The following is a 14,770-nucleotide window of genomic DNA, read 5'->3' on the forward strand; positions in this document are numbered from 1 at the left end:
AGACATCTCATCCTGAAGTTTGGGGATTTAATAGTTACTTTGATACCTAAAAACTAAAAAGAAAAAGTCTCTTGTTGCCTTTTCTATGTGATTTTATTGCTTCTCTCCTCAGACTAGCTGATTATGCCTTATTATGGTAATACCTGATTCTGATGTCAAAAATAGATTACAAAACAGGCATCAGGTCCCAATAGACTCTGCTGGGTATATAGCATGGCTGTTGTGCTCACATTGCTATCTGAATACCTGCTCTTCTCCTTCATAGGTTCCATTTAATCACAGTAATACCTCATTTTATTCTTGGAGCTAATACCCATCTAGATCTTGTAAAACCCAAGTCTACCCAAGGACAGAGTACATAGTAGGTCTGCATATATACGTTGTTTAGCATTACACTTCTATAGCATGGAGACTGAAAATCTCACAGGTGTAAGTCCTACAGGAAAGAGAATTTGCTATACTACATTAATGAGATAAATGAAAATGACTTCTAAGAAATTCAGAAAATAGGTATTTATGTTATGACCAGATATAAAGTAGTTATTTTCACTAGAGGGTTTAAAAAAATCTTGGTGAGATGGGGCAGGTTGTCTTTGTTATTTAGCTCTTTTCTTAGTGATTTATTGGAATGAAGGAGGACAAAGAACACTTTCAGATTGTGTGATCTACATTCTGATTTGAAAGTTATGTAGCATTAAAAAGCATTTTGCAAATATTCCAGTATATGTAAACAAAGTAGTTAATTTGCCATCATAAATAATCTATTTACCTTATCTTAATTTTATATTAAATTGACTAATAACTTGGTATGAAATTGTTTTGTGCAGCATGTTTGTGAATCTGAAGACAGGGAAGAAGTGGTGGTGTGTGAACTATGTGAGTGCAGTGTCGTCAGCTTCAATCAACACATGAAGAGAAACCATCCAGGCTGTGGGCGCAGTGCAAACCGCCAAGGCTATCGCAGCAATGGTTCCTATGTGGATGGTTGGTTTGGTGGTGAATGTGGGAGTGGAAATCCATACTACCTGTTATGTGGCAGCTGCAGAGAGAAGTACTTATCCCTGAAGACCAAATCCAAGACAACAAGTTCTGAAAGGTACCTTGAAATTATGTAGCTTTCCAGACCTGCTGAATGAAGAGTATGAAGTATCTCTTATACCAGAAGGCATGGGAATTATAGCTTTCTTCATGTGAGGATTTACTTATGACTTTCCCAAAAAGCCTATGATTTGCTGAATTGGGTGCAGAAAGGATGGGGCAGGGTATTGGGAAATTTGTGTTCCTGCCAGAGCTGAGAACCTGTCAGAATAGAATCTCTGAGTCCGGGGAGCATGCAGCAGGTCCTTCACTGAGGTTTGACTGTGTTGAACTTTGGCTTGTTGGCAAGTTGTAGTCAGGACCCTTGCCTTAACCTTTAGGAGGCGTATGTTCAATCTTTTCATGGATATTTTTCATCAGATTTCTAGCATCTTCATTAAGCTCTTTTTCTTAATTTTGATTGAGACTGATTATGATTAAATGAGTTCCATGAAAATATCATCTCTTTACACATCTTTAAACAGCAGTTTGTCTCTAGTGAGTAGGTTGTTTTGTTCTGTTGTCAACTGTTAAAATGTTTAAAGCTTTCCTGGATAAATTTTAATTAAAAGAGTTGTTGTAGGTGACCCAAAAATCTCCCTATTATTTTGGTAAAGTAGTCATTGGTTTTGTAAGCATGTTTGTGTGCCTGCATACCAGCAATTTTTATTACTTTATCCCATAATAAGAAACACACTTTTTAAATTTTGTGTTGCTTTATTAATGACCTTTTAAAATGTTCTAATGACTTAATTTGCATTTTTGGGTACTAACTGTTTTATATAAAAACACAATGTTCTTCATGTTTGGTGCAGGTACAAAGGACAAGCTCCAGATCTAATTGGCAAGCAGGACAGTGTGTATGAAGGTAGTTGTTTGTTTTGAGAGCTTCTTTATTTTACTTGTATTTTTATATATACCCTCTGTTTAACATCTGTTACTAAAATTTACCTTTGTGTGTGTGTGTTTGTATTTATGTACATGTTAACTTAAACTTTCCCAAAAATGCTCAAAGTAGTTTGATAGCAATAGGCCTAGTTTCAAAATCAAAGGAAGAGAACTGGGTTCAAACACTAGCTTTACTAAAGAGTGTTAATTTCTGTTTGGCATTGTTTTTTCCAAGTAGGGAAAAATGTAGTACATTTCAAATTACCATCCTAACTGAAGAAGGTAAAAAATGAAAAGTTGATGTGAGCATCAATTTATCCAGAGCCATTCATTTATTTGAAATAACTCATTTTCTAATGATGGTGGACAGGGTAGAAACTCCTTGGTGACCTCATGCCAATATTTTTTACTAGTTGAAACCTCCATTACCAGCTGTAACATTTGCTATTGCTGCTTTTAAATGGATTTGACTACAGTGACTCCCTTTTCCCTTAAGGTTCACTATGCAATTTGGTTGGGTCACCAGGAGATGGCACTGTATTTCATTTTGTGGGTCCTGGACTTTGAATCCATCTGCATCTTAGGTATATCTCATAGTAACTATTGCCTGCAGAGTTATGTCAAGTTTATAGTCACATAACAGATATTTACTTAAATTTCAGAAGACTGGGACATGTTGGATGTTGATGAAGATGAAAAGCTAACGGGTGAGGAAGAATTTGAATTGCTTGCTGGGCCACTTGGTTTAAATGACCGGCGCATTGTACCAGAACCAGTTCAATTCCCTGATAGTGACCCACTGGGGGCATCAGTGGCCATGGTTACAGCCACCAATAGTATGGAAGAGACTCTTATGCAAATAGGTAAATTGAAATGCTGATTGACATCGATTTTATAGAGTCTGTATTAATTCAGTTTTTAGCTAAACACATAATAAGGGTTCAATATTGATCCACCTCATTAAGTATCTTTAGCCACTTGTTTTAACATTTTGAAGGTATAATATACTAGGTTTGATTTTTTTGTTTTTATAAATAGTTGAGATAAAAAGAAAATATATAAAATATAAGTAATTTTTTTAACTTTGTGATAAAAGAATTTGGGAACTGACTAAAAACTATTCTGTAATCTTTTTTATTTGGGTGATAGAGTATGCTAATTTGTTATAAAGAATTGGGGCAGTGTTACAAAGTCATATATTTTAGTTTTCTAAAGAAATGGGTTAACTTTTCCAATGGGCATTTATTAACTTACAAGTTTACAATTCGGAGGCTGTGAAAAATATCCAAATTAAGGCATCAACAGGCGATAACCTTCTGGCAATCTTTAACTCCTCTGTCACATGGCCAGGCACATGGCAACGTCTGCTGGTCTCTCCCTTCTCTCCTCCATTTTGTTACTTCCAGCTTCTGGCTTCAGTGGCTTCCTCTCTCAGCCTCTCTGGGGTTTTTTTCTGTGTCTTTTTCTCTATATTTCATGCTCTTAGAAAGGGCTGCAGTAAGAGGATTCAGACACCTCGGGACACAGCTCAACTGAAATAACCTAATCAAGGGGTCCCACCTACAATGAGCTTACACCTACAGGAATAGATTAAAAGGACATGATCTTTTATGGGGTACACACAGCTTCAAACCATCATACTATAGTCAAAACCACATGGTAGGGGCACAAGAACAGATATATAGACCAGTGGAATCAAATTGAGAGTTCAGAAGTCGACCCTTACATTTATGGCCAACTGATTTTTTTTTAATTCAGTTTTATTGAGATATATTCACATACCATACAGTCATTCAAAGTGTACAATTAATTGTTCACAGTACTATCATATAGTTGTGCATTCATCATCCCAATCTATTTTTTGGACATTTTCCTTTTACCAGAAAAAGTGAAAATAAGAAAAAGAAATAAAAGTTAAAAAGAACACCCAAATCATCCCCCCCACCCTATTTTTCATTTAGTTTTTTGTCCCCATTTTTCTACTCATCCATCCATACACTGGAATAAGGAAGTGTGATCCACAAGGCTTTCACAATCACACTGTCACCCCTTGTAAGCTACATTGCTATACAATCGTCTTTAAGAGTCAAGGCTACTAGGTTGCAGTTTGATAGTTTCAGGTATTTACTTCTAGCTATTCCAATGCATTAAAACCTAAAAAGGGTTATCTATATAGTACATACGAATGCCTACCAGAGTGACCTCTCGACTCCATTTGGAATTTCTCAGCCACTGAAACTTTATTTTGTTTCATTTTGCATCCCCCTTTTGGTCAAGCAGATGTTCTCAATCCCATGATGTCAGGTCCAGATTCATCACTGGGAGTCATATCCTGTGTTGCCAGGGAGATTTACACCCCTGGGAGTCAGATCCCACATAGTGGGGAGCGCTGTGAGTTCACCTGCTGATTTGGCTTAGCTAGAGAGAGGGCCACATCTGAGCAACAAAGAGGTACTCAGGGGGAGACTCTTAGGCACAATTATAAGCAGGTTTAGCCTCTCCTTTGCAGAAACAAGCTTCATAAGGATAAGTCCTGTGATAGGAAGCTCAGCACACCAAACTGTATGCCCACCTGATTTTTGACAAGGGTGTTGGGAGACAGGGTGGGAGTAGGAAGTGAGTAGTTAATGCTTAAATTAAACATAGTTCCTATTTGGGTTGATGGTAAAGTTTTGGTAATGAATGGTGGTGATGGTAGCACAAAATTGTTAACATAATTAACAGCCCTGAATTATATATGTATATATATGAATGTGGTTAAAAGGAGAAATGCTAGGTTGTTTGTATGTTACTAGTATAAAAATTTAAAAAACAACATAGGACTATACAACACAAACAATGAACCTTATTGTAAACAATGAACTATAGTTAAGAGTGCAATTATAAAAATGTTCTTTCATTACTTGTAACAAATGTACCACAGTAATGCAAGATGTTAATATAGGGTGGTATATGAAAACTCTCTATTTTATGCATGATTTTTCTGTAAATCTACAACTTCTCTAATTAAAAAAAATTAATAAAAAATTGGGGCATTATTGGTGGCTTGGTCCTTTGGTGTGTTCAAAAGCATATTAAAACTACATCTTTCCTATATCCAGTAGAAGTGGTACAGGAACAAAATGAACCAAACAAAAAATTATTTAGAAGAAAATTCCTCCGATGATTGTTGACTTAAATTATCTGTGTGAAAGAGTTCCAGATAAGTAAAACACATTAATTTGCTGTATTTCCATGCATCATGGAACCTAGGTAGAATGGGAAAATTTTTTGGTAGTCTGGTGTTCTGGTTTGCTAATGCTGCTGTTTTATAAAACACCAGAAATGAATTGACTTTTATAAAGGGGATTTTATTTGGTTACAAAGTTATAGTCCTAAGGCCATAAAAGTATCCAAGGTAAGGCATCAACAATAGTGTACCTTCACTGGAGAAAGCTGTTAGGGTCCAGAAATCCTCTGTTAGCTGGGAAGGCAAAATGGCGTGTCCTCCGAAATGTCAGTGTCAGCTTTCAACAGCCATCTTCAAAATGTCTCTCTGCTGCAACTCTTTGTTCCTTCTGTTTGTCAGCTCTTTTATATGGCTCCAGTGATTTAATTCAGACCCACCTTGAATGGGTGAGGTAACACCTCCATGGAAATTATCCAATCAAAGGTCTTGCCCACAGTTAATTAAGTCACATCTCCATGGAAACAATCAATCAATAGGTTCCAAACTAATCAATACTAATACATCTGCCCCCACAAGATTGCCTCAGAGAACATGGCATTTTGGGGTACATAATACACCCAAACCGGCACATCTGGATATTTTTTTTCCTTAGCTTTTTGAGAATTGAACAAAATCTTATGTTTTGCAGGTTGCCATGGTTCTGTAGAAAAGAGTTCCTCTGGGAGAATAACATTAGGTGAACAAGCAGCTGCCCTAGCAAACCCTCATGACCGGGTGGTAGCTCTAAGGAGAGTGACTGCGGCTGCTCAGGTTCTTCTGGCCAGAACCATGGTCATGAGAGCACTGTCTCTCCTCTCAGTCAGGTAAGCACATTTCTGCGTCAAATGATACTAGGCTAGCTTCTAGTATATATTACACAGGAGTCTGGTATTGTCTGGAGGAGTGAAATAGAATTTTTAGAAACTTGAGTATATACTATTGATTTTAGACATAGTTATAAATTTTATTCATTCAATCAGTTATTCAGTTATATTTGGCTCTTTTTAGGTAGAAAATAATGCCATTGAAGTAACTGAGTTAACTGTATACATTTTATTTTGTGATCTGAAATGGAAAACTAAGGTCATTTATCCTTTTGTTAGGGATTACAAATAAAAGGCCAAATGAGTTTTTCTGCAGAATTGACCAACTGTTTAGCTGAGTCAGCCTGCACATTCCATCACAGGGACTTGGCCTTGTTCACATTGTGGAGTGTGATATATAAAAAAGGAGGGAAGCCAAGACTGCCCAAAAGATACCTGTTTAAGAAATGGGGTGAAGCAGGGGTATTTAACAGCAAATCAGTAAAGGCAAAAAGACCCTAAAAGAAAAATTCAGAATAAATGTTAGATAAGTCTGTGTGGTATTGACTTAAAGATAGACAAATAGGCAAGTGAAGAAGAGTAAAAAAACTGATCCCCATATGTATATATATTTAGAGAGAGACATTTGATTTATGACCTTGGTTTACACTGCAGAGAAATGGGAGAAGGATGGTCTTTTCAGTAGCTGAGACTAGATCAAATGGCTATCCATATAGGGAAAAAGAAAGAAAGAAAAAGAATTTTGGCCCAACCTCACACTGTATAAAACAAATAATTTCAAGTAGATGTTAGATGTAAATTTGAAAAGTAAATCAGTAAAGCTTGTAGAAGGTAACAAAAGAATGTATTCTTGGTTTGGGGTATATAAGTCACAAAAAGGTATATAGTCTAAAGGTATATAGCCTAAAGAAAGTCACAAAAGGTATATAGTCTAAAGGTATATAGCCTAAAGAAAGTTGCAAAAGGTATATAGCCTAAAGGAAAAGATTGATAAATTGGTCCACATTAAAATAATGAACTTTTTTTTTTTTTTCGGCTTAAACAATGAAAAGTATTAGCTTATGGTTTTGAGGCTAAAAGAAAGTCCAAATCAAAGCATCATCAGGGCAATGCTTTCTCCCTGAAGACTGTGGTTTTCTGGGACTGGTTGCCGACAATCCTTGGGCTCCTCTGTCATATGGCAAGGCACATAGTGGCTCCTCCTGGTTTCTCCCTTCTCTTCTAGATTCAGTTGATGTCCAGCCTCTTGTTTCCTATGGCTTTCTCTCTCTCTATGTGTGTCTGAATTTCATTCCACTTATAAAGGATTCCAGTAATAGGATTAAGACTCAGCCTTACTGAGGCGGGCCACACCTTAACTGAAGCAACCTCATCAAAAGGTCCTGCTTACAATGGGTTCACACCCACAGGAATGGACTAAACTTAAGAATATTTTTTTCTGGAGTATATACAGCTTCAAACCACCACAAGTGACCTGTTCTATTATTTGGCAACTCTGATTGTGAAAAATGTGAGTTAAAAAATTATATCTTCACCTGGTTCTATCCTTGAAATAACAAAGAACAAGTTATTCCTTCCACATGATGACAATCTTCAAATGTTTAAAGATATCTTTTATGTCTTTACCCTTCTCTTTCTAAGGCTAAACATTCTATTGTTTGTGTCACTTGGTTTTCAGACTCCATGGTATCCTAGGTGAGTAGCTTTCAAAAGACCAGAAGAAAAGACTGGGGGTCCCATATTAATCTACAGGATGAAGGACTTATGAAGGCCATTTGAGATCTGTCCTAGATCTGAGAGCAGTATATTAGTTATAGTTCTTATTAAGAATTTGGGTTCCTCTAGCACTGTTCACAAAATCTTAAACATGTAGTTAGGTTCATATACTTTAGTTTTAGTTGTAGTTTGTGCTATTCATCTTTAGAGTTCTCTAAGCAGTGAGTTATTGAAAATTATAGAATTATAGCGGTCATGTAACCATTCACAAGAAAATAAAAAATTTTTATTCAGCATTAAGAAAGTAAAAAGGCAAGCCATAGAGTTGGAGAAATATATTAACAATGCATATAACCAACAGAATATAGAAAGAATTCCCATAGAGCAATAGAAAAAGACAGAAACCCCAAAAGGAAAATGGGCAAAATACATTAAGAAGTGCTTCACAAACGAGGATCCTCAGTGACCAATAAACATGAAAAGGTATTCAACTTCATTAGTCTTCAGAGAAATGAAAATTAAAACCACAGTCAGATACTGCTGCCATACCCACCATAATGGCTAAAATTAAAAAGAGGGGGACCAAAAGGGATGAACTAGAGGATGTGGAACAACTAGAGTTCTCATACACTGCTGGTGGAAAAAAATAAACTGGTACAACTACTATGGAAGGCTGTTCAGTAGTACCAGCTAAAGTTGAACATGAACATACCCTGACACTCAGCAATCCAATTCTGGCTATATATCCAACAGAAATGCTAACATGTGCACTGAAAGACATATACATGAACGTTCATGGAAGTACTATTCATTATCATCCCAAGTTCAAAACCACCTAATTGTCATCTGTATGGATAAATAAATTGTGGTAGATTTCATTTAGACATTAATGAAAGTGAATAAACTGCTGTAATGCAACAACATGGTTGACTCTTAAAACTATAATGTTGAGTAAAAGAAGTCATACACTTTATTATTCCATTTACATAAAGTTTGAAAACAGGCACAATTAATTTATGGCTATAGAATTTAGAATAATGGTTACTTTGGGAAGCTAGTCACTGAGGTGGGCTTCTAGGGTGCTGGCAATGTTCTATTTCTTGATCTGGGATGTAGTTACATGGGTTTGTTCAGTTTGACATAATTCATGACTTGTGAACATTCCTGTATGTTATACTTGGTAATTCACTTTTACTTCAAGTAAATGTCAGTATTTATTAAAATGAAAAAAAAAAAGTATAGATAATAGCTTCCAGCTTGCATATATTTTTGGCGTTTCTTATAGGATCTATGTAATTAGTGACAGTATGCTTGTTTTCTATTCTGGTTCTTGGTGCTATGGATGATATATGGGGCTCCAAATGGTCCCTTACAAAAATCTGTTTTCTTTATCCATCTGAAGCATTTTCCTTTCCTGGCAGTGGTTCCAGTTGTAGCCTGGCTGCTGGTCTTGAGTCTCTGGGGCTAACAGATATCCGGACACTAGTTCGATTAATGTGCTTGGCTGCAGCAGGGAGAGCTGGCCTCTCCACCAGCCCTTCTGCCATGGCAAGCACCTCAGAACGCTCACGAGGTGGGCACAACAAGGCCAACAAGCCCATCTCTTGCCTGGCCTATCTGAGCACGGCAGTGGGATGTCTGGCATCAAATACCCCTAGTGCCGCAAAACTTCTGGTACAGTTGTGTACACAGGTAAGCTAGTTTCAGTGCTTTCCCTGTTGCATTGCTTATTTCTGACTGAATTTGTAAGTGGAATATTCTTCTCTTTGTTCCAAAATTGTATGAAAAGATTAAACCTGTTTGTTCCAATTGCCTCTTCAGAACTTGATTTCTGCTGCAACAGGCGTAAATCTAACCACAGTTGATGATCCAATTCAGCGAAAGTTTCTACCCGGCTTTCTCCGAGGAATTGCTGAAGAGAATAAGCTTGTAACATCCCCAAACTTTGTTGTAACCCAGGCCCTTGTAGCATTACTAGCAGACAAAGGGGCCAAACTGAGACCTAACTATGATAAATCAGAAGTTGAAAAGAAAGGTAGGTTTCATACTATTTAAATAAACAGTCTTCTCATCAACTTGATTCATGTTTTTGAAAATATGCTTTTGCATTTTGGTTAATGATGAATTATGTAACATGTAAGCTTCTTAAGATCATAAAATAAGTGCATGAATGCTTTATCACTGTCATGGAAGCAAATATTAAAAACGTACCAAATTAATCTTATAGATTATGGTCTGAGTCACCATTGATAATAATCTTGATAGGTTTCCTTAATAAAATTTAGATAAAAGAAGTGTTATTTTTCTCTGTCTTAAGATAATGCTTTGAAGGGGCTACTTAATCATACCGCCTACCCTCCTCTTCATCAGGACCATTTGGCCAAGATCTAGAGATGGGCTTTTGGATTTATCAGCCCAGTTCCTTGACTGACTGACTGCCAAGATCACTTATGAGCAGCAGAAGTCAAACTCCTATTCAAAAGGGCATGCTGCCTCTGCCCTGACCTTAAAATTGTGTCTGCTGTGTTTCCAGTCTGCTCTGTCCCTGGAGCAAAGATATATAGAAAATGTACATTTGCATTGAAGCCGAGTTACTATAGAATTTTATGTGAGACAAATGCTTTGTACCTTGTATGCATACCTTAGTGAAGTGATTGCTTGCAAAAGTATTAATTCTTAAGAGATATGGATTAACCCATTTTTGTTTGTTCACCACCACCAGCTCTTACTGGGCATTATTTCATTGTTTTGTTTAAGCAGGTTTAATTGCCCAATTGTATGCCCATCCTTCCTATGATCCTTCTGCTGTAGGCCCTCTGGAGCTGGCTAATGCCCTGGCAGCCTGCTGCCTGTCCTCCAGGCTGTCCTCACAGCATAGGCAATGGGCTGCTCAACAGCTAGTGCGCACTCTTGCTGCACACGACCGCGACAACCAAACTACCCCGCAAACACTTGCTGATATGGGAGGAGATCTCAGAAAATGCTCCTTTATCAAGTTGGAGGCCCATCAGAACAGAGTATGTATTCTGATTCTGTGTTAATCATCTTATGTAAGGTAAACTAGTCTCTGCCCTTCTCAGAGAGCTCATGAGCTCATGGTTTAGGGCTCTGGCTCTGGCTCTCGGACGAAATTGCCAAGATTTGTCTAATAATTACCAACTCTCCTTTCTTTCTTTGTATACTGGGTTGATGTAGTGGTATGCAAATTGGAAAGTCAGTTGGAGGGGTGAGAAGAAATCAGAGGAATAGTCTCACAAAAAATGAGGGCTTGTATGTGCCACAGGAAAAGAAATTTGGCTTTATTGTTTTAATCTTACCCACTGGCCCCAGAACAGTGATGAGGGCAGTTTAGGAAATAGAGACGGACCTCTGTTACTTAAACAATTTAAAAATCAGTGCTTATTCTTTGTCATTTACTTTGTAGAACATATGAATATGTAAAGTATTTTGACATATTTAATCAAGATTCTGATAGGTCTCAGGTAATTCAAAAGAATTTGGGCATCATACTTTAAAGCTACACTTCCAATAGGTATATATTTACAAGCCATTTAAAAAAGAACGAGACCATGCGTATTGTATTATAACATGGATACTTTTCTTTTACAGATTTTTTTCTATATGATAGAATTTTGGGGGTCTGATTTAATCACCTAAATTAAAACTTATTCAGATATTGTTCAATCTTTTTCAACTTTTCTAGGTAATGACATGTGTTTGGTGTAATAAAAAAGGTCTCTTGGCCACCAGTGGCAATGATGGCACCATCCGGGTTTGGAATGTCACCAAGAAGCAATATTCACTGCAGCAGACATGTGTGTTCAACAGATTGTAAGTGCTAAAATTATGTCTATTGTTTAACATTTTAAATTGGGGAATCCTAAATATGCCTCATCTTGGTTGTGTTCATGTAATCAATTGTCACTAAAATTGTTTTTTTTTTTTTAATTTATAATTTAGAAGAGTCTTACTATATTTCCAGTGGGTATTTTTAAATTTCCAGAATAGTGATTCAGAATATATATTTTTAAACTATCTGGATAAATCTGGACTTTTTCAGAATTAAATCAATGTCTAAACTATTAACAAATAAATGTTTAGTTATATAACACAGCAGGCTAATTTTCCATCAGGCTTCAAGGACTATTTAGGAATTAGAGTAATTAAGTTGTTTTGTGTAATAATGTGGCATCTTTTTATGATTTTATAACCAGCTGTAGTTATCTCTTCTCTGAAGATTTCTCTAGAGAGTTTAAGTAAACAAGAATCAGTGTGCTCTGAATACTAGCCATATATACAACCCATAGAAAATCAGAATGTCTTTGTTGACTAATTATGCACTACAAGTAGTCTAAGAATCACTCTTTTACAATTTTACATTTTTCACCTTATGCCACACACTAGCAAATACTGATAGTCCAGCTGTTGAAACGTAAGACTATGCTGTTATGTACTTGGGTGTATATGAAATCCTTCTTTTAAGGTTTGGGGTTTAGTTTACTTTTGGATGATGGGAATTAAAATTCCATACATATCTGTTATATTCTAGGGAAGGGGATGCTGAGGACAGCCTGGGATCACCCAGTGATCCAAGTTTCTCACCTGTTTCCTGGAGTGTTAGTGGCAAATATCTAGCTGGGGCTTTGGAAAAGATGGTGAATATCTGGCAAGTTAATGGTAAGAGTCATGTAAATCAACTACTGAAAGATACTTTTTAAGTAGCTGTTTACCCAGCCTTTCTCTTAGCCTTCTGAGTCCAAATAATGGCTTCTCTTTACATTGAAGCTCAGCAAGCTAGTCAACAACCAAAAATCCATGTGTATTATGCTTTTGTTAGAGAGGAGGAGCCCAGTTCTGGGCTTTTCTTTCCAGGAGTTTCAACCAACCTGGAAGTTGTAAGCTAAAAGTTCTTTTCATATACCAGTAAGTGTTCAGTGTAGGGTTTGAGAAAAAGTAGTGATCACTGAATTTTAAGCTATGTATTTTTTTGAATCGCTTTATATATTTCTTTTAATTTTGTTTGTTTCACAGATATAAAACCTTGTCAATTTTTATTGTACCTCTCTGGAAAGTAAAATAATCGTAATCTTGGGCTTATTAGTACTTTTGTTCATTTTTACATATTTGAGGAATAGCTGTTTTATCCCACATATTTGCGGAATAGCAAGCCTTAACTGTAGGTAAATTTCTTATGTTAGTTTTGTTTTCATAATTTTTAGGAAATTACTTTAAGTGATTGACATTTATACCTTGGGAATTTTCCTTTACTCTCTCCTCTATAAGGGTACCATTTTGTTCCTATCAATAGTTATGGAAAAGCTTATTAATTTGATAATTATATATAATAAATTAATGAAGGAGCCTGCCTTCTTAATGTTATCAGAGGCTGTTATGAAATTGGGAACTTCTTTGAATAAATATTAGAATTAGGTAGTATTTATTTTTGTTCTTATTACTGTATATAAGAATTAAGTAACAACTGGTTAACATTTTTTCCACTTTTTAGGAGGAAAAGGATTAGTAGATATTCAGCCTCATTGGGTATCTGCCCTGGCTTGGCCAGAAGAGGGTCCAGCTGTAGCCTGGTCAGGAGAATCTCCAGAATTATTGTTGGTGGGACGGATGGATGGATCTCTAGGACTTATTGAAGTTGTTGATGTGTCCACCATGCAACGCCGAGAATTGGAACATTGCTATCGAAAGGATGGTAAGTGACTGGATTTATGTCTAGTTGAGAACGTTTCCCTGTCCTCCAGTCAAATAGACTTAACTTTTTAGTACTTGCTTTTAAAAATACTGAGTCAATCTTGCTTTGGGCTTTGCTTTCTAAATTTCAAATTTTCCAATTGGTGCTTTATTTTAATTAGTTGCTAAGTTGAAACATATTTCTCTCCTAATGCTCACCACCCATCCCTGCCAAAATGAGATCTAATAGTATTTTAAGATATTGGCATTCATCCTTTGTGTAAGTGATGTAACATTTATATCAAGCTCCAAGTCTCTCTTTTTTTTTTCTATTCAGTTTTATTGAGATACACATACCCTACAATTGTCCACAGTGTGTACAATCAGTTGTTCATGGTACCATCATATAGTTGTGCAGTCATCACCAAAATCAATGTTTGACCATTTTCATTATTCCAAAAAATAAAAAATAAGAATAAGAAGAAAAGTATAGAAGATAGAAGAACACCCACAGCATCCCATCCCCCCTATTATTCATTTAATTTTTGTTCCCATCTTTCTATCCATCTATCCATACACTGTGTAAAGGGAGCGTGAGCCACAAGCCTTTCACAGTTACACCATATAAACTACATAGTTATACAATTGTCTTCAAAAATCAAGGCTTCTGGGTTGCAGTTCAGCAGTTTCAGGCCATTTCCTTCTACCTATTCCAATACACTAAAAACTAAAAAGGGATATTGATATAACATGTAAGAATACCTCCAGAATGACCTCTCGTCTCCATTTGAAATCCCTCAAACACTGAAACTATTTTGTTTCATTTCTTTTCCCCTTTTGGTAAAGAAGACTTTCTAAATCCCACGATGCCAGGTCTAGGCTCATCCCTGGGATTCATATCCCACATTGCCAGGGAGATTTACACCCCTGGGAGTCATGTCCCATGTAGTGGGGACAGCAGAGAGTTTACCTGCTGAGTGGGCTTAGAGAGAGAGAGGACGCATCTGAGCAACAAAGAGGTTCTCTGGGGGTGATGGTTAGGCACAATTATAAGTAGGCTTAGCCTCTCCTTTGTAGAAACAAGCCTCACAAGGGCAAGCCCCAAGATCGAGGGCTTAGCACTCCAAACTGGTAGTTCCAATGCTTGTGAGAATATCAATAATTCCCCAGGTGGGGAACTTTAATATTTCCATATTTTTCCCCAGTCCCTCAAGGGCTTTGCAAATGCATTTTTATTCTGTGCCCAATTTACTTTGGGATGTATTGGGGTTTCACGCTAATCTGTGTAAACCAACAGATCTCACCCCCTTTTAAAGTTCTGTGTAATTATGGTGTTTGAATAAACTGACTGTACAAGTTAAATGTAGTGTGT

At 36.6% G+C, this 14,770-nt stretch overlaps 1 protein-coding gene across 8 annotated transcripts in view; it reads left to right on the top strand.

Annotated features, from left to right (window-relative positions):
- Window positions 1–14,770, top strand: part of HERC1 (HECT and RLD domain containing E3 ubiquitin protein ligase family member 1) — a 260,009-nt gene that overhangs the window by 199,692 nt on the left and 45,547 nt on the right. For 7 of the 8 annotated variants that reach the window (XM_037833741.1, XM_037833744.1, XM_037833746.1 and 4 more), the window contains 10 exons: window positions 828–1,096; window positions 1,893–1,945; window positions 2,628–2,828; window positions 5,823–5,997; window positions 9,135–9,405; window positions 9,535–9,748; window positions 10,525–10,730; window positions 11,417–11,544; window positions 12,263–12,390; window positions 13,220–13,420. In XM_037833741.1, the coding sequence (XP_037689669.1) occupies window positions 828–1,096; window positions 1,893–1,945; window positions 2,628–2,828; window positions 5,823–5,997; window positions 9,135–9,405; window positions 9,535–9,748; window positions 10,525–10,730; window positions 11,417–11,544; window positions 12,263–12,390; window positions 13,220–13,420 (1,846 nt within the window). The remainder of the gene's footprint in view (window positions 1–827; window positions 1,097–1,892; window positions 1,946–2,627; window positions 2,829–5,822; window positions 5,998–9,134; window positions 9,406–9,534; window positions 9,749–10,524; window positions 10,731–11,416; window positions 11,545–12,262; window positions 12,391–13,219; window positions 13,421–14,770) is intronic. The other variant, XM_037833743.1, reaches the window with a different exon arrangement.

The sequence above is a fragment of the Choloepus didactylus genome, chromosome 4 (genome assembly GCF_015220235.1).
Source record: "Choloepus didactylus isolate mChoDid1 chromosome 4, mChoDid1.pri, whole genome shotgun sequence".
In the NCBI taxonomy this organism is placed as follows: domain Eukaryota; kingdom Metazoa; phylum Chordata; class Mammalia; order Pilosa; family Megalonychidae; genus Choloepus; species Choloepus didactylus.